General features: G+C 38.1%; 1 protein-coding gene across 3 annotated transcripts in view; it reads left to right on the top strand.

The window, feature by feature from the left end:
• Positions 1-23,365, top strand: part of SH3D19 (SH3 domain containing 19) — an 82,930-nt gene that overhangs the window by 55,033 nt on the left and 4,532 nt on the right. For all 3 annotated transcript variants that reach the window (XM_015624196.2, XM_015624195.2, XM_015624194.2), the window contains 11 exons: positions 6,425-6,532; positions 9,861-9,973; positions 12,158-12,216; positions 14,264-14,528; positions 15,710-15,778; positions 17,112-17,184; positions 17,504-17,634; positions 19,979-20,037; positions 21,609-21,796; positions 22,066-22,115; positions 22,615-22,801. In XM_015624196.2, the coding sequence (XP_015479682.1) occupies positions 6,425-6,532; positions 9,861-9,973; positions 12,158-12,216; positions 14,264-14,528; positions 15,710-15,778; positions 17,112-17,184; positions 17,504-17,634; positions 19,979-20,037; positions 21,609-21,796; positions 22,066-22,115; positions 22,615-22,801 (1,302 nt within the window). The remainder of the gene's footprint in view (positions 1-6,424; positions 6,533-9,860; positions 9,974-12,157; positions 12,217-14,263; positions 14,529-15,709; positions 15,779-17,111; positions 17,185-17,503; positions 17,635-19,978; positions 20,038-21,608; positions 21,797-22,065; positions 22,116-22,614; positions 22,802-23,365) is intronic.

The following is a 23,365-nucleotide window of genomic DNA, read 5'->3' as shown; positions in this document are numbered from 1 at the left end:
TCTCATTCACTGATTGCTCTGTGCCTGACATAGCAGAACTCAATTTAAACCAAATGCTTTGAAAAGTAGTTCAGAGAGTGCCTTACCTTACCAGCAGGAGACAGCTCTACATTTTGATATCTTCATTACGTTCAGGCGGAACAGAACTACTGCATTTCTTAATTGTCTTATCTATCTGTCTGTCTAACTACTTTATTGTGCTATAAAGGTCCATTTCTGTCTCTGCTGAGAAAAAAATCCTACCACACCAATGCTGCTATCCATTTATATGTATTGTTGCTTCTTGTGGCATGAATAGTGGCATTTGTGTGACATTATAGACAATTCAGAAAAACTGCTGCTTGAGTAACTCTAGATTTGTCTGCTGTGGGGGTATTGCCCAGCTGCTTGATTTTAATTGCCTCCTCAGGACACAAAGGAAAGGGGTAAAAAAAAAAAAGGAAATCTTTCTAACTGGTAGATTAGTCCAGACATATCATCAAACTAATGCAGCTTTTCTTAAGGTTCAGCTGTGTTTCTGATAACTCTTATTGTGGTTATTTTCAAGACACCTGTCACCTTTTTTACTTACTGACAAATTATCACCCCAGAAAAGAATGAGCTGTCTCATCCATTTTAATCTGCTCTTTGGCATAAAACCCTGTAAAAACAGTTTTTACCTGAGGACATGCTGCTCTTGGAGACAGGGGGCTGTGCTGTGTCCTGTTGGTTCTGCTGCAAGGTTCACAGTCTCCAGTGAAAAGTGATAACATGCATCCATTAACTCTTCAGTCACTTCAGATGCTTGCTTAGTGGATATAAATTGGAGTTTTTGAGGACCTTGAAAGCTGGCACAGGAGAGGGCCTTATATCTAGACTCAGGAGACAAATAAGGTTTTTAAATCATAGATACGCAATAGATGAGTAGCCCTTTAGGTTGTCAAATGCAAATTAATTTGGTGTGAGTTCCAGGTCCATAGATGCTGTGAAGTAACACACAAGTAATAATGTTCTTAAGATCTGTCTTCTCTGATAATTAAACCTGTTCATTTTACAATATTTAAAATGGAGATATCCTTTGTTCACAGTGGAATATTTAAATGGAGATATCTTTGTTCTTTCTTCACAAAGAACAACAGAATGATGATTTAAAGGAAAATGTTTATTAAAAAAATTTCTTTTTTTTTTTTTTGCTGAAAGCATGTGAGATTCTTGCAAGAGAGTAGATAGGTATTTTAAACAATGCTATAAGCTACCTTGTCCTTCACATTTTCAATGAAAAAAAAATATTTTCTATGTCCAGCTGTTTTCCATTACCTGCTTTGGAAATTTCCAACTTGCCTGTTTTGGGGCATTTGAATCTCTTGGCAATAAAAAGTCATTTGTTCACCTGGCAAGAATAGACAAGGCCATGTTTCTTAATCTTCTGGGTAATTTGGGGGTATATCTTCTTGGTCACCTACTGTATGTCCAAATACCTTCCAGCATCTAATTTTTGAAGTCAGACCAGGTTATGCAACCAATTTCTAGCAACATGCCCTCACAGCTGACCTGTTCTGTGCAGGAGGTTTGATCAGAGACCTCCTGAAGACACTTAAAATCTGAACTATCCTAGTCTTACTTCAAGTAGAAAATTAGATCAGTGATAGAGGAGTAGCCTCCAAACTCTCCCATAATAGCTCGTGCTGGTATGTGCAGTATTTTTGTGCCAAAGGCAGTGTCATTTCCATCACTTTACTAGTACAGATGAATGATGAACCAAATGGTCATACTTTTAGATGCACACAGGTGTGAAGTGTGGGCATTCCCACACTTAGAGAGAAGCTCTGAAAGCTTGGAAAAGGTCCATCTGTATCTCTCTATATGTACAAGTAGATTGTGTGTAGTTTTCTACCCCATGAATGCTTTTATTGCCATTAAGTGTTACAAAAGTCTGAGAAGTTTTGCTATTCTAGTAGTAGATTTTATTTTATCTGCTCTCCAGCTTTCTGACTACATGGATGAGATTTCATTCATTGCTCAGTTAAGGACAGCTTGCATTTTCAACAAGTGCATTTAAGTCAAATCTTCTGTGGCATGTCTTGACATTTTTTTCCTATAATTTACAGAGAATACAAGACTGTACAATTCTTTGTGCATTTCTGCTGCACTGATGGCTAGGCTCTTTCGGCAGAGCAGATTTGCTTGCCTCTCCTCCAGTTTTAAGTCTGAAGCAGTACTGAGTCTCCTCCCAAATGATCTGCATTCCTTTTATTTGAATGAGCTGGTCTAATCTCCTAGCATTAGGAGAATACCAAGAAGCCTGGGTGTCACCTGAACTTTCTTTCAGGTTATGCACAGATGAGATGCTGAAAGAACCTGCATCCCATTGTATCTCTTTTTTTTCTTTTTTTTTTTTTAATTTTCTGGTCTCTTAAAAGTTACAGTCATGAATAGAACATGACAATGTTCCATGCAGAGGTAGCTGAAAATTTCATAATTTGTGAAAGGTGGTGTAGTCCATACAATTTTCTCTGTGTCAGAAATCCATTTCTGAAAACAGTGAACTGTTAATTTTCTTGATGAAAAGTTCTGTGGAAAGCAGATTGGTAAAAACACTGATGCTGAAATTTAGATACCATACCTGTCTAATATATCTCTTTATCGTTGTAAACAGGTTGAGATTTAAAATGTCTGAGTGAACATCAGACTTCTGATTGTGACATTTCACAGTGTTTCTTGAGTATGAACCCCATTCTTTGAGGTGTTACCTGTCAGGTTTCCATTGAATCTCTGGCTATATTATTAGGAGGGGCCTGTTGTTGATAATCTTCCCCCAAATATGGGTTGATTATGCTTCCATAAACACCAGAGTGCTTCCATGGGGCTAGTTTTTAATAAAACTATTAAACCTAATAAAATTTGATGAGGTCTGTTCCTGGCAGACTCTGGTAACAATACTGTTCTGTGTGAAGGGAATGTGGGAGTCTTGCCTTTAACAGCTGGTTTAAGTTTTTAAATTAAACCCCAAAAGTAGACACAGTTGCATGCTTCTGTAGTGACAAGTGTTGTAATATCAGCATCCACACCTTTGTACTCCATTGTTCTCATGTGTGCTGGGTACTTCTTGCAGGACTGAGTATCTTCTCAACAGATAGTCCTGTCTGGGCTTTTAGCTTTCCACTTACTGTTTGTTTCAAGATTCCCCTTATTGCTGTAACCATCTTTCTACCTCTCACTTAAAGACTAACAATAAATATTTCAGGAAGATACCCATCTGTCCTTCTTGCATGGGGAAACCTACTGCTTCTTCTGTAACCTCATTTTTAATTTTAAACAAGGGTGGTCTATGTCAATGGAGGGATAAAAGGTTGTTTCTCCAAAACTGTTGAAAGAAAGGAGATTATGTATGGTTTATTTGAATACATAGCTTGCGTTTGTCTTTCCTGCAAACAAGCACAGTAATATATGTTATCACATAACCCTTTGAAACAGAAGCTCTAAAAAATGAGACTAAGGAAGCCACAGACTTTAAGTATTATTATAAAACTTTAATAAAAAAAAAAATCAATAGAAGTCTGTTGATATGTCTTATGAAAAATTACTTGCAGATTAATTTCCTTGAGCTGAGAAGCTTTAAATGACTACATTAACAATTCTGTTTTCACACCTCCATGAATTATGCTCAAACTATGCCCAGTTGTTGTTAAACAACATAAAAATTTGATATGTTGTCAGTCTCATTGCACAAAGCAGCACAGTCATTTTCTCAGCCAATTTCTGCTGCAAGCCCAGCACTGGGGAATGGAACAACACAAACAAGGTAATGAGTTTTAAACTAATTATGAGGTGACAACAGTATAATTGAACATAAGATAATGAGTGGAAAACTAATGTTCATCAAATGGTTTTCTCAGCCTTAGAAATTGCTTTTCTCAGACTTAAAAATTGTCAGATGTATTGATGTAGAGACCTCTGTCAACTGCTGAATGGTCAAGAAAACTGTTTCTATACATAGCAGTGATTAACAGCTGACAAACAGCAATTTTTTTACAGTTTTAAAATCTCCATTTAATTTATGAGACTACAGAACTGTGATTGTTTGGGATATTTAGAACATTTCCACTTTGTCTCTATACTTTCATAAGATGGAGGCTTTGAAAAATTGTTTCCTCGTTTTTCATGCAGAACTTGCAGAACCTTACCCTGAGAGGTGCTCTGTGTGCCAGAGTGCTCCTTATGGCCATACTGTGTCAAGGAGCCTGTGACTTAGCCCAGCTCACCTTTCCTCTGCTCATCCTGCTTCTCCAGCTTCCCAATAGGCAAATGCAGCTTTGAGGCCACACTGCCTCACCAGGGTCACTCCTCAAATCTGATGTAGATTTGCCAGATAAAAGAGAACAAAGCTCAGTTTCAGGGTGGTTTTTTTTTCAGCTGTACATGAAGTCGCTCTGAACACCAGGACAAAACTTAAGGTTTGATAGATCATCAGGTTTTTTTTAATGCAGTTCAAGTGTCAGCATTGTAGCTAGCAGATGGAGGTATAAAAGGAGTAGAATAATATTGCAGGCATGGTCCAATGGTCCAACCTCATGTGCTAATCCATAACTTGAACAAAATGTTGTTTCACCCTTACATTCTAAAGCATTGTGGATTGCCTGTACATCTTTGGGCATGATATGATGGAGCTATCTTTTGTCTAGATGGTAACAATTTATTTTTAACTGTAGCCTGTATACCTTTATCTGTAGACAACTTGTTGACCTGCCATGATCCTTTGTACCTGAAGTGTGCATTCACAGCTGTTGTACAAGCAACCTGACAGAAGGAATTGATTTGCTTGATTCCTGATTAAAATGTGATCTGAAGGTACCTGGGTGGGTTTCTGGGGAACCTGTAGGCAGGTTGGCTTTAAGAGAGGCCATGGCACAAATCCACACAGCACACCCGTACAGGATATATCTGCCTGTGAAGAAAGCCTTAAGCAGGGGGCTGGTGGGAGGTGGACATCTGAGCAGGGTGAATATGCACAGGCCCTGTGGCATGTTGTTCCTGCTGTTGTGACAGCTGCACGCTGGCAGCAGGAGCTGGGGGCACTGCCAGAAGGGGCTGATGGCAGATACACTGGCAAGGGGGAGCTGTGGCCATAGAGTCATGTGCACGTGGGAGGTTCATAAATAAATACTGCATTTCTGGACTTTCTTAAATCTTACATGAATTGCCAAGCACAGATACACAGTCTTGCTCAGATTGGATTGTATTGTGACATAACTGCTTTTTCTAAGAGTCAGAGATAAAATTTCATCAAATACAGATTTTTCCAACTTTGTCAGGAAGTCTGGTAGTAGTTTTGGGAAAGGGTATGCTTATATTAAAGTCATGAGGAATTCAAAGAGATGCCCTGCATACTTTCTCTCTTAGACTATGACACTCCATAAATAACATCTCGTTAAGCTACACATCTGAAAAGGCCAGCAGAAGAGATCAGACTCAGTTGTTGTGGCTGTGAATATGTGTCAGATTTATCATCCAGAGTCCTCCTTCTCCAGTTTCTACTGTACACTTTTATGATACTGTTAAGCATTGCCATTTTACTGCAGAATTTGATAATGTCAGTGTAAAAAGTAGCAGTTGTTAAGAAGAGAGAAGTATTGCTCTTTGACATGAAGGTGTATTTGAGAAAGAACACATTCATTTGGTCTTTATTTATGTGCTAGTATTTTTGTAGCTGCCTTCTACAGGTAGAGGTACAGGCCTCTGTTGCCACACCTGTTAATAAGAGATCAGTGTTTAGGGTAATGAAGCATAGGAAACATTGCTTCTGTCTGACCAGTGGAATGCTTGGGCAGGCTTGTAGAGGAATGAGTGATATAGGCAGGGGCAGAGCTCAGGTACAACTGCCAGACCTTGGTCTGAACCAATTTCCTCCATGTCACCGGGTTTATAACCAGTAAAATGATGCAGAATCTTCAAAAGAATTAGTTGTTCTACATCAAGGACATTTTGTAATCAGTAGTATTTAAATGGTTTGTATGTTTCAGTAGGTATGTTATCTGCTGTAGTGCTGATTGTTTAGCTTTGGCAAGATTGTATTGATTAAAACTTTTCAGTGAATGTGTTCACAGCTATGTCAGTGCATTAGATCAAGTGCTTTGTAAACATTTCCCTAAAGCCATTCTGATTTCAGCTTCCTATTACCAAGCAATGCAGTTCCTCTTGTTCAATGGCTCATATAATCCCAGAAGGTACTGGAGCATGTTCATGTTAAGTCATCTATGAAAGCAGATGTACAAAGAAGACCTGTTACTTACAAAGAGCTGGATATGCTAGTTGCATCAGCTTGATCTGTCTTTTTTTATTACTCTATTGGGTGTGAAATATAAATATCCTTAATAATGAAAGCAACATTTGGTAAGATTTGTGTTCAACAAGTATTAAAGATGTTGGGTTTTTTTCCTCCTTTTAGATCCATTTCAGTTCCTTACCAAAAATGAACCTGCCAAGGAACAGATGGCTCAACCAGCTTTAGCTCGGAAACCCACTGTGATCCGAATCCCAGCTAAACCCGGGAAATGTAAGTTCTTCTCCCAAATGTCTGAGGAATGTGTTAGAAAACTGTTTCAATTGGGACATAACATTTAGTAATTGATTTGCTGTTTTGTAGCTAATATCAGCTGCCAAAGGAGTCCCATGGTACGGTTTGACAAGACAGAAGCCAACCTAAGGGCTGTGGTGGGAGGGAGAGGTAGATGAGCATCATGTTTCACTCTCCCTGCTGCCCAGCCGCCTCACTGGGCTCCCTCCCTTGAGTTTGATGTCTCTCAAACCTGATGGAGCTGATGCATCTCAGAGGTGAAACTCTATGTAAGGGGCAGATCTAAAGGCTGAAAAGGAAGCAAGCTTGTTTTGTCTGCTAAACCATATTCTGAAGCTGAATCTTTGGCCAAATTGACTTTGGTGCTCACCTTAGCTGAGATTTAGTGCTGCTTCCAAGCTTTCTTGTTAAAAGAAAAACATTGGTGCATTAAACTTTCCTTCAAATACAGCTTGGTTGGGCTGTTTAGTATAGTTTTCATAGTTTAAATCAAAAATTTCCCTTGATCCTTGTTAGTTTTGAAATCTGCGGCCATTCAAGCAAAAATGTTCAGGTAGCAGTTTGAGGGAATAAAAAAAGGCATGTGAGAGCTGGGATGCAAAAACCTTATGTATTCAATTTTATGTCAGGGTCTTACAGTTTTCTGAGAGTTACTATATTGCTAAAGCCTGCCACCTCTAATCCTTTACAGCTTTACAAATTACAGTGTCTGAGTAGAAATTTATCAGAGAGCCACAAGGTCTTTGTGTTGGTCTTTGTATGCTGGAGTGCGTACTTGCAGAATTCTGTTTGGCCTTATCTTTGATCCTCAGAGCTTAGGGGAAAATATCAAAAGATAGCTCTTAAAACTTACATTTCAAAATCATGTTTTGCCACATTTAGTAGGTGTGTAGTCAACTTATAGTAACTATATGTCCAGGTGGTTTTTCTCCTAGGAGTTTCACTCATTATTTTGAATCTCCCCCTGTCACCGACCCAATGTTAAAACACTACATTTTCTTTTCCCCTGCATATGTGAGAAATGCAGTGGAAATTATTAAAAATGTAGTGAAGACTGAAGATAAAGCTGTGAGGAAAAGTCTTTCTTTTAATACGCATTTAAAAAGAAAAGGTTTTTTCAATTGGAAGAATATGTTTATGAACTACTGTAATGAAACTATGACATATTTCTTCTCTATAAAGGAAATTTTAATTACAATTAAAAGTAAAATGAAGCAGAAAGCCAACCAGCTACCTGACATTTTTCTCTTATCCTTTTTTTTTTTTTTTTTCTGAGATGGATTCCCTTTTGAACTTGCAGATAATTGGTCCCTTGCTGCTCTCTAGTGGTAATTGAAATTTCCACAAAGGACTGCCAGTCCTGTATTTAGCTACAAGCAGCAGGAGGTTGTGAAGGGCTGCCTGCCTTATGGGAATCAGTGGCTGGAAGATTAATGGAATAGGGAGGAACAGAAGCAGATTCCAAGAAAGCAGAGTAGCCTTTTGTCAACCAGGAGCTGCTGCAGAAATGTAACCTGTTAAAAGTTGAAAGAGAACAGTACAACTGGGCCAAGGTATAAATGGATATAGTAGGATTTACATTGCCACATAATCTCAGTACAGGGGAGTCTTTTGCCATCTTGTTTATGGAGAAGATAAATTCTGTCAGGAACCAGCAAAAATGAAAAGAAAAACCCCTGTAAACAAACAAACCAAAGTAACACAAATTTTTAAAACCCTCCAAGAACAGCCCACCCAGCACTACCAAAAAGGGGGCAGAACTGCTTAAGAATTTGAACTCCAGTGAAGTTTTCAATTAGGATTATCATTTTTGTCAAGATGGGGTTAGAAAGGAAGCATTAAAATTCCACTTCAGTTATTATACTTAGAAATCACTGGAAATAACACCTGCCTTCTTGTTCTTTGGGATTTTATTTTTTTTGTTCCTCTAGTTCCTTTAATTCTGACCTTAAAAAGAGTAAGGGAGAGAAAATTAGGCTGTCTATAGCAAAATTTGAAGTGGTAAATAAATGTCTCATTGCTTTTTATATCAGTAAGACACAATAAAGGAAGATTTCTTTTGGAATTACTGCCAGGTATTGTTTTTCACTTTTCATTTGTCACAGTACCTTAGAAAAGTGATGAACTTCCCAACTTTTTTCCCCATACCTGGCTACTGCCAGCACAGTAACTATGAGCTGCTTCTAAGAATTTAACTGATCCATTTTTAAACATTACAGCAGTGTTTTACATAATAGTAATGCAACAAAGGTGTTGAAAATATATAACACTTATTTATGTTCTTTGTTGAGAGTAATTTTCATGAAATGAGCGACTGAAGGTTTTGTTTTGGATAGCATCTCTGCTCTTTTTTTTTTTTTTTTTTCATCAGTCTATAAATGTCCAGGCTGTCTTCACCTATTTTTATGTAACTCCAAGTCCAGCTGGCAGAAGAGCTTAAGTGTCTGTAGTTCTTTCTATGAAATTAATTTTCTTGATATACAAACAGATTGTAAAATAGATGATGACATGGTTACAATATATAAAGACAAAATGTTTGGTACATGTGCTGGCAAAACCTGTACAAGTACTTCCCAGGTTTCAGTGGCAGAGACATTGAAAGCAAATGTCATATATTTAGAAGGGTCTTCTATTCTTTATTGAGCATGAAGACATCATCACTCTTCCCTAGTAAGATCTGTAGTGCTTCCTCTTCCATGTCTTAAACTTGCTTTGTGCCTTAAAGACTACCTGGGAAATTCCATCTCTGTTTTCTGTCATCCTGAATTTCGTAGCAGGCAATAATTTATTTTCTTGTCTTTACCTTTCTGGAGATTCTTCCTTCCAAGTCTCCTGATCTTTCAGGGTTACTTGAAATAACCCTCAGCTGTTTTCCAGCCTAAAGGATATTCCAGGAGCTGACAGCTGAAAAAAAAAGTGAGCCAGTTTAGAAATGCGGTGATGGTGTTTCAGGGTATCCAGTAATGAATCTGACATTCCAAGGGGTAGAAACTCTTTCTACTCATCTAATACCATATCACCAAATATTGCTGAAAGCATGAAACTCTGAAATGACTTGATGGTGTCCTGAGAGTAAAGTGAAGATCCATTATGCAGGATGGGAAGTACTCCTGAATTCCCCTCATGTCCTTTTTCTCTTCACTATTTTTTAATTGGTTCTTCCCTTTGGCTGCTCTGGATTTGAGGAAGGAGGTTGCATTCACACCAAAAATGCCCCACGCCAATGTGTATTCCTTTACCTATTGTTGATCCACTTAAGGAAGGTATTAATTAGACTTTAATTTGGGATTTTTTGGGTTTTTTACAGCTTTAAATGACATCCCACATAGCCCTCCACCACTTCCTGCTGAAAAGCCTATTGGGAATACATCCAATATCACAGTGGGGAAACCCAACAGTGGTGACCTAGTGAAAAAAGGGGTAAGTTAGAACTGTTTTCCTATATTACAGCTTTGTCTGCTTTGGTTAAAAAATCTCTTGTGATTCTCAAGTTATTTGTAAAGTAAGTTGTTTGAAGGAGCAGAGGATGAAAACAACTACTCAAAAATATAAGGCTTTTTCCTTTAATTCTGTTCTCTAATTAATTAGGTAATTTAGACTGCTGTCAGTTTTGAAAAGCACTCTGGTGATTTTACTAAACTTTGATCACATCTATCTTCAATTTTCTGTATTCACCACCTGGAATCAGAATATTCTACAACTTAGTGTTAAAAGCATTGAAAAGTGGCTCAAAGTCCAGTGGGATTTACATGGTGAAATGTTGTCAGAGTGCTTTAGGAATGTATTTCTTACCTTCATCCACACAATTCCTCTTGGTGTCTGTGCTAATTTGCAGGCAGAGAAAACTTGTCTGTAGAATAATGAAGCTTGCTTTTTTTCATCTCTTTCTTGTTGTTTCTGCTGAGTAGAACCATCTATTTAGGGAAGTAAGGCTCTGCTCCTTGCTCCAGAGCACATGCATAGTAATGGTAGGTGTCATAGCTAAATGACATTTGACACAGATTTTCAAAGGGAATTAATATAAACTGGAAAATGGCAGTAAAATTTCCAAATACTGAGTTTTCTGATGGCAAGAATGGCAGACAATCTTGTAAAAGCCACAGGCAGTTAAAAGGTCAAATCAAATTAAAAGCCCTTACTAGATGGACACTGCCAACAAATGCAACAATAGCTACCTCTGCCATTAAGATAAAGGGTATTAAAATGTTGTGATTAAAAAGGCTTCAGAGAGGTCCCACCTTTTCTTGATAAAGAAAATTTACTGAGAAAGAAAATTTATGAAACAAGACATTAGATGACATTTTATACAGTGGAACTCCAAAAGTTTTACAGTGTTGTCCAGGTTATTGTGACAGACATGTATAAGCTTCAGGAGATATTTTTTTTAAAAAGATAGGATTTCAGTGTTCCAGTAGATTCAATACAATCTTTGGAAGGGTAAGAACTGTGCTTCTAAAACTAGTATTGCTTGCCAGTGGAAGTGTTTAAACAGCAACAGCAAAAATTGTTGACCATAAGCAGTAGTTGGCACAGATGTCTTCCTTTTTACACAGAAGAGGAAAATTTTTGATAAGAGGATAACATCTTCATGTGAAAGTGGCAGGTTGTTTTCTTTCTAGTAGGGTCATTTAATCAGAACATTAATTTGGGGACTCAGTCAAGGGTCAGGTTTTGTCACAAAATATATCTGTTGTTTTCTAGGTGGGAAAAGTCACAGAAATTGTTTGAGTTTCAAGCACATTCAAGCACCTAATTAAGTGAACAAGGCTGTTCAGACCTATTTAGAAGTACTGGTTCAGAAAGGGTTCTTTTGAACTCAGATTCAGCACTCTGATTTACAATGCTGTTCCAGAAGCAGCTGTGCTTGTTCCGTAGAGCTGGCAGAACTTTCTGGCACTGGGATGAAAACGAACAGCAGGAGGCAGTAAGGATGGTCACTTGTTAATCCATCACTGTGGTCCAAGCCCTTCAGACATGGCACATGTCCTCCTCTCTGACTGCTGTACTTTGGTAATCTTTGGCAGGGCCAGCAGGGGCACCTGGGAGGAGTGATGCCTTCATCTGCCAAAGCAAGATTCACTGGGATTTGTCTGTTAAATCTCTAGAAAACATATCTAGATGCCTTCTTTAGTGGGAGTTAATGTTATTTGCAAGAGATGCTGTCCTGTGCGAGTTGCATTAATGTAATGTTTTCTGTTTTAAGCCTGTTCAAAGTGTTCCATGTGTAGAAGTTAGATCAAAGTTGATAGTGTGAATTCCTGTGGGCAGTGTAAATGTACATTTGTATGACTCTCCTGAAATTGGCTCTTAAGTCCTTGCTGCCATGTAGTAGGAAAGGAGAGGTTGGGTCATACTTAATGCACAATTTAAGCTGTGTTTCAGGTAGTAAATCAGGTTATTTACCCTCCGTATTTCCCTCCATGTTCAACACTTTTAAATTGCAGAATCACACCATAATACTTACTACTTTACTCCCAGACCTTCATAAACTCTTATTTTCATATCCTTAGGATATAATTTAATATAAGAATCATATAATTTAAACAAGATCTTTTATTTTCCTTAGGCTTAAAGAAATATCTTTTTTCTTTTGAATGGTTGTAGGAGTTGGATCACTCAGAACAGGGTGGAGTGCCTCAGCTAGAACCTCTACTACCCCCAAGGTGAGTGGTTTCTTCAAAAACCCTTATAAGTGGTGTTTCTGAGTTAATTTGCATAGTAAGTCTCATAGTAAGTAGTGCAGACACTACTGACTCCAGCCATAGCTCAATAGTCTTGGCTGGGCTCTATGCTCACTTAATAAACAGGCAGGACCAAGTTGGTAGCTGTTTAATACTTGTTTGTACATTATGGTATGAGCAAGGAGATTATAGGAGAGCAGCTGTTTGACTTTTCAGCTAATGTACAGTGGCTGCTGACAGTCATTCCTTTCTTAATCTTTAACCTTTTCACCCACAGCACTTGCACTTGTGGGGTTTGGGTGGTGAAGGAACAGAGGTGGCAGATGCTGCCATCCTGAAAAGGGCAGATGCTGGGCCAGCAGCTTCTCAGAAGCACTGGCTAGTTTAAACACTTCAGACCTAAAATGCAGGTGCAGGATCACTGATAACCTTGGGGTTTCTTCTTATTGTGAACCAAAAGGAAAGAATGTCTGCAACGGCTAAAGTTGCTGGACCTTGCTTTAACTCAGGTCCATCAATGCCAGAGACAGTAGATGGAGAGCTGGCATTGACTGGCCAGCCCACTGTGGGTATCTCAGTGTTTGCATTCTAAATCTGCAAGTTTAATCACAAGAGTTTGCTCTGTTTTTAGGACAAGAGACTGTTTCTGTTACTGAAATTAGTCTATCAATAATAATAAGTGTTAATTAACAGGAAAGAACGTGGATGTGCCACAAGGAAACACTTCATTATTGCTCCTCATTGACTTGTTCCTTCCCCACATTCAGTTTAGCATAACACTCCTGATTCTTATGAGGGTCTCTGGGACTGCAGTAAATATTTTGTCCTTTCACTCTGCTGCTCAAATGGATTTTTAGTTTTTGAGTTTCGTTTGTTTTTTTTTAAGTAAGCAGTAATAATTCACTGAATTGCTTGTTTGGGTCTTCTTGTTTAGTTGAGTTGCTCTAAAAATGTTTGGGTTGGTCTGTTTACAGATTTAAAGCAGTTTAACTTGGAATATCCCCTTCTGTCAATATTAAAAATGCTTAGTTTAAGATGAGGCCAAGAAAAGGGAGAGATGGATGATGAAGAGAAGTGGAAATTTTTTTTTAATTTAAAAATAGTAATAGAGAACTCTTATCAGGAGCATTAGTAGAGGACTAGTATCTTCTCAAGCGATGGGTGACACAGAATGTGTTAGAATGATACTTCAAAGATCCACCAATGCACATTTGTTGGCGTTGATAATTTTTGGAGACCCATGAGGATTGCACATGAACAAATAATTGTGCTGAATTATATTATATGAAAAAAAAGAGAAACAGTTGTAGTAAGAGAAACAGAAACTTGCAGTAACTGGTTGAAGATATCCCAATAACAATCAAATGATAATGTGTTTTTTAAATATTACTAGCAATATTAATTGCTAGTAAATATTACTACTATGACTTGTTAGTCTCTGATTTTGGTTTCTAAACTGCTGGTCCTCTAATAGGAGTATGGGACCCCCAGCCTTGCCAGAGAACTTGAGTATTTTCACCAGTGTTTTCTTTCCATGGTCGACATCTGTTGCATAAAAATGGTAAATTCTGCTGTTGATGGCAGTGTGCAGAGTGGTGTGATATGTTATGAGTTTCATCAGAGTCAGTTGAGGTAAGTGACATCCCAAGGAATGAGCTAGGCTGATTCCTGAAGACCAGCTTTCACAAAAGCTCTCCAATAGCAGAACTTCATCCTGCAGCAGCTACAAAGAAAGCTCTTTCTAGAGGTGGATTGCTGAAACAAATCCTGCTTATTTAGTGGGCTCCCCAGAAAGCTGGCAGGCTTGGTGAGCAGACTTGGAAGTATGTAGTCAAAGGATCTGTCAAAGGACTTGATCATCTGGTCCTAGTGAGTATCTGAAGAGTTTATGTATTCCTGGAAAGGTTCAGATACTATGCACAGCCCAGGTCATAACAAATCTTGTTTCCTTACTGCATGCTCTGTTTCTAGGATGAGGTGACCGGCTTATTAATATGCATATTTCTCTGATGGTTTGCATAATTTTCAGGCCTGTGGATGGAAAAATTATACCTGCTCGACCTCCCCCACCTAAAAGTGTTCCTGGAAGGCCACCTCCACCAAAATTCTCTGCAGCCAAGACCTCCTCCCAGAAGGATGTACTTTCGCGATCTAGTTCTGACATCGTTTCTGATAAAAAAAACAACAAGTTCAGGTTGGGACCTAAGAGAGCAAAAAGTGCAGTCTTTAAAAGTCCAGATCCAGCATTACCTCCTAGACCTAAACCAGGTCATCCTCTCTACAATAAATACATGGTGAGAGTTGAGATATGCTATCTGAGTATATTGTTTTTATAAAACAGTGCTGGTTCATATAGTAGAGAAAAAGGTAGTTAAAGCTACTAAAGTTGGTTAGTGTTATGTGGCTTTCAAAGTGCATCTGTCAGCATAATCTTCCCTAGAAAATGGTACTAGATAAATAGTATTAAGTCCTGTAAGGCAATACTGGAGAAAGCAATAAATACATGTAAAGATCTATGTGATGTATTTTTGTGTATATATGTAATTATATTATATATATCTTTAATACATAGATCTTTGGGTTTAGGGGTTCTTTTTCCAGTCACTGCTTCTGAATTCTTTTTCAGAAATGGTGCTGAATAATTGGATTTGTATATTGATTTACCCATACATATCAAAATGCTTAGGGAAATTGGGAAAGCATTGGAACTTATAAAGTAATTAACCTTACTTAATCAAGCTTGCAAAGAGTGAGGAATGGAACATTGTTAATCTTACATTTTCATCCTATTGATGCCATCCCTTTTCATTATAAAAATAGTTTTGGTATTGTATGTGTTATTGGAGAATTTTACATACAAATGGATCAACACTGCAAATAAAAACAAGGTCTTTACCCAGAAATTTGAAATTGGTCAGTGATAGAGCTGGTGGCTGCTTGAACAAGTGTTGTCAAAAAAAGCAGCCAAAGCATGAACAACATCAGCGTTCCATCAGCATGAAGTGGAAACTTTCTGTTGCCCCCTTTTTGATCTTTCACTTTTGCATTTAGTGTTTTGTGTATGAGATTTTTTTCTGTAGAAGATCAGTAGTAATTCCCTGCTCCAAAGTCTTACTGTCAATGAAAATTTCCTCCCAGGATGTTTTCCTAGTGGCCACCATGACAAATGAATATGTTTCTGCATCGAAATGTCTTTCTGAACATCATGTACTGTATGGTGTGATACCAGTTACGTGTCTAAGACACTTTTAAAGGGGGTGACACCACCTGAGTTTCTCAGAGTGGCAGTTGGTATCACCAGCAGTCTGTTCTGAATGCCTTCCAAAGGAGCCTGTCCTCTTCCACTGGACTCCTAATTACCTGTAGTAGGTGGTTTGAATAATTCCAACATCTGACTGTTATCACTTGCAGTGAGAATTGGAGGTGCTTAGAAGTAAAAAAAAACCTCTTCCATTTACCTCTGTTTCTCTTCAAGCTGCTTGTGTCTCATGGAGTTGCTAAGGAAGATTGTCTTCCCAGGAACGCCGGAGAACTGTCCTGTAAGGTAAGGTGCTTTTTTCTGCTGGCTTAAATATTCAATGAACAAGACTCTTGTTGCAGTAAAGTATCAAATGTTTTCTTCCTCAGAGGTTACACCGAGAAATGTAATAGTGATTTATTAAATCCTTGTGTTTCTGTAATCAAAACAGCTGCCAAAACAAAACCCAATAATGGTGATTTGCCTCATAGCACAGGGACATTCAGCTTATGGAACAGAGCAAGAGTAATTACTTGGAGTGCCAGAAGGGAGAGGAAACTGGTAAAGTTCCTCCATCTCATAGGAAAATAATCACTCCCTTGGCTGAGTATCTGAAAATTTAGCAAAAGATAAGCGAGTACTTTATGAAGTGCTGTACATGATACATCAGCAAATTGGCTTTGACATATGGACTTGAAAGTATTTTCTTCTCTCTACTTCTACAGATTCTGACTTGGTTTTAGAGCATGACCCTATTAATATTAAATAGCTAGTGGAAATTATAGCAATGAGAAGCCTTTTTGACTATTACCAGAAGCCCACAAAGCTGAAATAGATTTCTATGCAGTATGTTGTTGTCTGTTGTAACTCATACTACTCTGGGCCTTTTTGGTTGGGTTTTGTTTGTTAGTTAGTTTTTGTTGGGTTTTTTGTTTGGTTTTTTTGTTTTGTTTTGGGTTTTTTGTTTGGTTTTTTTGTTTTGTTTTGGGTTTTTTGTACACAGTGAATTACTTTGAATGTGATTCACACACTAACATTGTCAGTACAGCCTAAAAATTCCTAGTGGGTGGGACAGAGAAGTTGGCTCAGCATTTTGAATATAATTTCTCTTTATGAAGATGCCACAACAATACTGTCAGCTCCCCTCAGTGTTACCTTCGTGTAAGCAAAGGCATAGTGGCTTCCTTGCTCCTCTTGGAATGTTTGTTGGCATGTGTGCTGGCCCTGCTGAGTGTGCTGGGGGAGAGCTGGGTTGGGTGTTCCCTGAGCAAGGAAGAGTGACTGGTGGCACACACTAACAAGCACCTGTGCAAAATTTGTCCACAGCCTTTGCAATGAGTGTTGCTATCAGTGCTACAGATTTCTGGCCCACAGAGATAGCTGAGGCTTTTTCTGTACTTGGAAAAATTGCATGCCTTCCCTTCCAAAAGTAGATTTTGGTGAAATGTATTCTTGTTTACACTGGCAAAAGGCATACAGAATTCAGACCCATAGTTGTGTGAGTAATAACCATTTCCTTCTGCAATACCAGCACAATTCCGTGTCCAAAGCCAGAAAACTAATTAAGGAGTACATAACAGAGAATCTGTTAGTATCTTCTATGATTTATAAACTACTTGCATTTATTTGTTGTTGTCAGGATTCAAACCACCCTCCAAAAGCTTCTGACACAAGTGCACCTCATGCTGTAGTCCTGCATGATTTTCCTGCAGGTAAGTAAATGTGAACATTCTGGAAGCATGTTTTACTCCGTGACTTTCAAATGGAAATTTCCTTAGAAATTAGAGCTTAAAAATGGTGTGGAAGCTCAGTCTGCAAGGTCTGTGCATAGAGTTGTTCAAATCAGTGGGTTTAGCTGTAGATGGGCCAGTCTTTCAGTTAAAGCTGATTGATTTATTTATCAAGTAAAATTAAGACTTTTTAAAAACTGATTCTGGTTTTGTCTGTGCTATTTGTATTTAAGAAGTTTCTACTTAGAGGAAATTAGTGAGTGTGACAAGTACTGTTAACTGAAATAACATTGTCTTCCAGAGCATGCTGACGACTTGGACCTTCATTCTGGAGACACTGTTTGTCTTTTGGAGAAAATTGATACTGAGTGGTACAGAGGAAAATGTGGGAATCGCACAGGGATATTTCCTGCCAGCTTTGTTAAAGTGGTTGTATGTAGGCTTTGTGTACATTGCTACATAAAATCCTGTTGCATTTGTTTTCTGGTTCTATTTTAATAAGGCTCCTGTGTGTTTAATTCCATTATGTGTTTAGATAATCTCTTATCCCACTGGCAGCACAGAAGACTCATCAACTTGTTTGTGTGGTATTAGAAAGATGCTTGATTTGGCACAACCAGCTTGTGTTATGGGGAATAATTTGCTATCAATTTAAAGCCAAGTGAGAAAATCATTGCCCCTACCAGATTCTCTTTGGAAACAGCCATAGTTTCTCAGGGTCCTCAAAGCAGATTTTTTTTTTTTGACAGCGGCATGTCAGAATCAACACTTGGTAAAAGAGGGTTGATTTTTTTGCCTCCCTCCAGCTCCTCATCTTCTGTTCTTTTCTTATCCCTTGAACTTTGCTGGAATCACCACTTTTTTAGCCATGTAGCAAACTAGGTCAGAGTAGCAATTTGGCCCAAAAAAACATGTTGTTTTTTTCATCCTAGAGTACTGTTTTTTCCAACAGGGTCAATTTACCTAAGTGGTTTTCTAAGTGGCTGCACAAATGGTTGTGCTGGCACAGTGCAAGGAGATTGTGTTGTTGCAAATGAGCAGTTTAAAGCAATCCTGTTCCTGAATGTGACACTTGACAGTGAGCGGAAGGCAAGAGACAGGTGCTCTTTTGAAGCCCGGTGATAATTAATTTAAAAGGGATACAATATGGTTCCCTGCAGACAAATGCTGGGTCAAACCTATTGCAAGCCTGAGTCTGAAGTCCATTTTGTGACAGTGGAAAGGGCACTGGGCTGTCCACACCAGCCATATGGACATGGAGGAATGCCAGAGTGTCACCAGGATGCTGGGTGCATGGTTTAGTTCATGGCTTGGCACTAAACACAGGAAGTGTCTGTGGCAACATTTCCTGTGCCAGCACAGCTGGCAGAGTGAGCCCTGCTGCTACATGGGCAATACCAAGGATTTAGTAGACTTTAGAAAAGGTAGGGTGTCTGTTGAGTTTGTAATTAGTATTGGAGAAAAATTTTAAGATCTGAGAAGTGCTGAAGAATAAAAACTAAGCTCATAGTAGTAATGGAACCATGCTTGATTCACTTTCACAAGAAAGATTTGTTAGCTAAAGTGATTGGCTGCTTCTACACAGACCAGCAATTCAATTTAAATGCTCTTGCTTCTACTGATAGCTAATGAAGAAAATATTTTATGTTAAAGCAGTGGAGTGAGTATTTGGGGCTCAAACTCATCATTGATACAGACAGATACAACTTCATAAAAGCTGGAAGATGCATTTCTATTTTAGTTGTAAAAGATGATTACCCTTTGAGGACAAAAATCTTTTGTTTCAGAATTTGTGTTTTTTTAAAAAGAAAAAAGAGTGCAGTACATGAGGCTAATTTACTTGAGTGAATTCTCCTGCTAATTCATGTCAGATTTCATCTTGTTACAAGGTCTCCATACAATACACTACAGTGTGTTTAACAATATTGAGCTGGGTAGTAGCTTGGATCTGGACACCTAGCAATAATACATACTTATGACTTCCCATAGAACCTTCAGAGCACCACAGACACCAGCTCCTTCAGCAAGAGCAATGCAGAGACTATTTGTCCTAAAAGGCCTTGTGATTTCCTCCAGTGCTTCACACAAGCTAATGAAACATTCCTGTTGATTTTATGGGAACTGGCTGATACAATAGTGAGCTGTAACCCAAAGCTCCTCACCAGGGCCTCTCAGCTCATAGTCCTGTAAATCTCCTGTACATCCTTCATGTCACACCAGAAATCCTCCTGTGATAAAGGACTTGAATGTTGTCTCTTTGATATATCTGTGTATTGATTTTTTAAGTTGTATTTCTCCAATTCAAGTGAGATTTGTGAGGTGTGTTTTTGTTTGGAGAGGAGTTGGCTACCAAAGCACAGAAGGAATAAGTGTAAACAGTAGTTTCATCTGTTGTGGTATACTGTGCTAGTAAATAATTAAGAGCAATTACCAGTTGAGAACTGGGATCTAAATTCAACAACATGTAGTAGAATCTAGTTACATATTCTGTCAATCAACCATTCCACCAGTAGAAACAATAAACCAGCTTCATAAAACAAAACATTAAATATTTCTCCTTGTTTGCATAAGATTAAAAAATGAGAAAACAGGCATAAATTTACATTAATGTAGTCATGTATCACAGCATGCCAACGATTACAGAGTGTCACACATGTGAAAAACATTATTTTAACCAGTTTCAGGCTTATTGTGTTTAATTTGTGGTAAAGTATATAATGGTTATATTGCCATGAGGTTGTGATGGAACATACAATTTGTTTTATTGTCTTATTAGATTGATGTTCCAGAAGAAGCCAACAGGAAAAAAACACCCTCTTCATCACGATGTATCAAGTGAGTGAGATGAATCTTATTTGCTTTCTCATGTTGATTTACGAGGAATGAAAAAGAAATAATAACTTTGAAGCGGGGGCTCTCAGCAGTGAGGTTAATAGGGCTAACAATTTACTCACCAAAATATATTGTAAAAATTAAATGACATGTTTTAAAACCCTGGATGTTTATGATGTTTTATTAAGACTCTTACTTAGGTAAAAAAAGCCTAAAACTGTACTGTCATGAAAACTGGCTCCAGGAGCCATGAACCAATCTCATTAACTTCAGCAGCACTGTACACTCCTCTCTTTGCTCCTGGCCTTGCTGCTTTCTTCCAGTGTTCTCACAAGATGGAACATGGTAGGGCTCCTACTCATGTGAAAGAACAAGATATGGGACAGAACAGAGGTCCTTTAAGCAGAAAAATCTGTCTGTCCTTAAGGTGTGCAGCTGTACAGGTAAATCTAAAGCTCCCCCCAAATTATCAAATGAATTGCCAGCACTTTCATTTATGACTTTCAAACAATTTGTACTAATATTTGTGGGCAAGAAACGATTCTTCATGCTATTTATTTCTCAGTGGTATTTATTGGATTTTATAATCATTCATTCCAGGAATTAAAGCAAATTCAGGCAGGAGCAACTAATATCAGTGGGATCATTCAATTGTTCTTTAGATGAAGCTTGGTTTGTCAGAAACAAAACTTTATTTTAAAAAGCTGCTTCTGCAGCTATGAAATAAACAGAAAATCTCTGTCCTGAAAGACACATCTTTGCAAAGTTACTGAGTTGGGAACAGGGGTGGGAATCAATCTTCTTACTTTGTTTGTGTGCTATGAATATATAGAAAGAATTAAAGCCTATTACTGTTTTTTTCCAGCATGGCATTTCTGATAAACCAAAAATTTTCTTAGGTTAATTTCTTCAATTTATTAGGTTCTTAAATAATGAAATTTATTTAAGTCAAGGGGAAAAATAATTAGGTTTTTTTTTCAGTACTGTACCAAAGTATATATCAGATGCATTGGTGTTTTTCTTTGATATATAAGCTTTTCCCCCTATAAGATTATAGGGATGAATTTTACAGAATAAAGTATTTTAAAGTAAATAAAAACTAGCTTCTTCCTATGAAACCTTCATATATTTGGGACAAATACACAACACTCACCTCCCCCACCCATGTTTGATTGCATCTAAATGGGATGCTAGCTCGAAAAATAATCAAACTCTTAACGAAAGTGTATCAGGACACTTGTTTGGATATAAGCAAAGATGAGAAATTGGACTGGTGACCCAAAAACAAGGGGATTTATTGTTGCTTGGAAGGGAAATAGGGACTTTTGCAAAATACAGACAGCAACTGGGATGCAGAAATTGCATCTGACTCCTCCAGACTCTGTACTCATCCTCCTCAGAAAGCAGAGATGAGAACCAGGGCTGGCCCCCAGTTTTCCACCTGTTTTATCTTCAGTGCATTTTTTATCATTTTAATTAAAATATCAATCCATATATTTCACACAATGCTGTCTTATTATTAAGTGGACAGTAATAATAAAGAAGCAAAGTAATTTTCTCTTTTGTTTGTGCAGAGGTCCAAGATGTGTAGCACGATTTGAATACATTGGAGATCAGAAAGATGAGCTCAGTTTTTCAGAAGGTGAAACTATTATCCTGAAAGAATATGTAAATGAAGAGTGGGCCAAAGGAGAGCTCAGAGGCACATCTGGAATCTTCCCCTTGAACTTTGTGGAAGTAATTGAAGATCTGCCTGGAACAGGTATGAATATGCTTGCAAAAATCTTCAAGAGCATGGTTTTGTACCTAAAGCAAATAGGCAGCATATAGGAGAAAATTCCAAAAGGACAATGATTTCAGAAAGGAGGTAAAAAGAGGGGGAAGACTGATAAAAAAAAAACCTCAAAATTAACAGTAGAACTTCATAAGAAGCTATTCTTAATAATGACTTCAAATATCTAAAATCTCTGTCATTAGTAACATTCTGAATAGACATTGCTCCTCTTCTTAAGTTGTGCTTTACTTATGTAGGTACAGAAGCAGCACTGAAGAATAAGGAGGTTTCGTCTTCCCTTCCTCAGGTAATAAAACTTTACAGGTGAGAGCCAGAATTTATGTACAAATTTAGAGAGACTCTATTATAATGTGAGAGGAACAGCAGAACCCGACACCACTCCCACAGCACACAGTGCTGCATTGTCACGGCTCAGTTCTGACACTTGGCCTAAGCTGATTTAATTCAGAGCTGCTGACAAATTAACATCGGTAAATTTTTATCCTTTGTGCTGAAGAAAATTCTTTTTAGCTCTATTTTAAGTATTTCTGCAGTGATCTAATTTGGAATTTATTAATCCTTTCCCCTGCCAGCAGAGATAAAAAGGAATGTGGCTGAGCCTAGATGAAATTCTGTGGTGGTAATTGCTGAAATGCCATTCTAGTCTACATCTGCAGCAGCACTGTTGTATTGGGAGGGTGTTGGGACACCCAAGTGCTGTACAGCTGCTTTCAGCAGCATCCACCAGTTTTTGGGCTCTATTCACACATCTAAAATTAATTCATCTCTTCTGTTAACTTGAATAGAACAACAGACGCTCAGTAGAGTGGTGTGAAGCGCTTCACGATTTTACAGCAGAAACCAAAGATGATTTATCCTTCAAAAAGGGAGACTACATCCAAATACTGGAACAAGTAGATTTGGAGTGGTATAGAGGAAGACTGAATGGAAAGGAAGGGATTTTCCCAGCAGTTTTTGTTCAGACCTGCTCAGGTACAGTACTCCTACTAGATGACAATTCATTATTCCTTGGGTTGTGTCAGTCATGACTTCTGTGGGAGAACACAATGGCATCAACAAGTCACACACCACCAGAGCTTTTAGTATTCTAAAACTAAACTTAAGTTTTGAACCAGCTTCTCTAATAATGGCAATATAATGTTCTAGTCAGTAAGTAATCTGTGAGGTGACACAGACTCTGGGGTATTTTCCAGTGTGGTTAGGGCATAGGCAAAACAAGGCCTTTAGGAATAATTCCGGAGTATTGATGCTGCTTCATCTTAGAGCAGAAAGAGAGAAAGTCAGCATTTATTATGTATCACCATTGGGATGTTCAAGTTAAGTGAGTTGCAAATTTAGTCTGCTTAGAAGCAGAACTGTGAGACTGTTTAATACTATAAAATGGACTGGTGGCAGTAGAGGTGTTTTTTTTAATTCTGGTAGGACAGTGAATTTGTTACAGCAGTAGCAATAACATTTGGAGAACCTCTAGCACAATAGCAGGGAGAAAACATGAGAATGACAGGAAACTTCTCTAGAAACAGAGATTTATTTCAC

The sequence above is a fragment of the Parus major genome, chromosome 4 (assembly GCF_001522545.3).
Source record: "Parus major isolate Abel chromosome 4, Parus_major1.1, whole genome shotgun sequence".
NCBI classification, from domain to species: Eukaryota; Metazoa; Chordata; class Aves; order Passeriformes; family Paridae; genus Parus; species Parus major.
The sequence above is the reverse complement of the archived record's forward strand: the minus strand, read 5'-3'. Positions and strand labels throughout refer to the sequence as shown.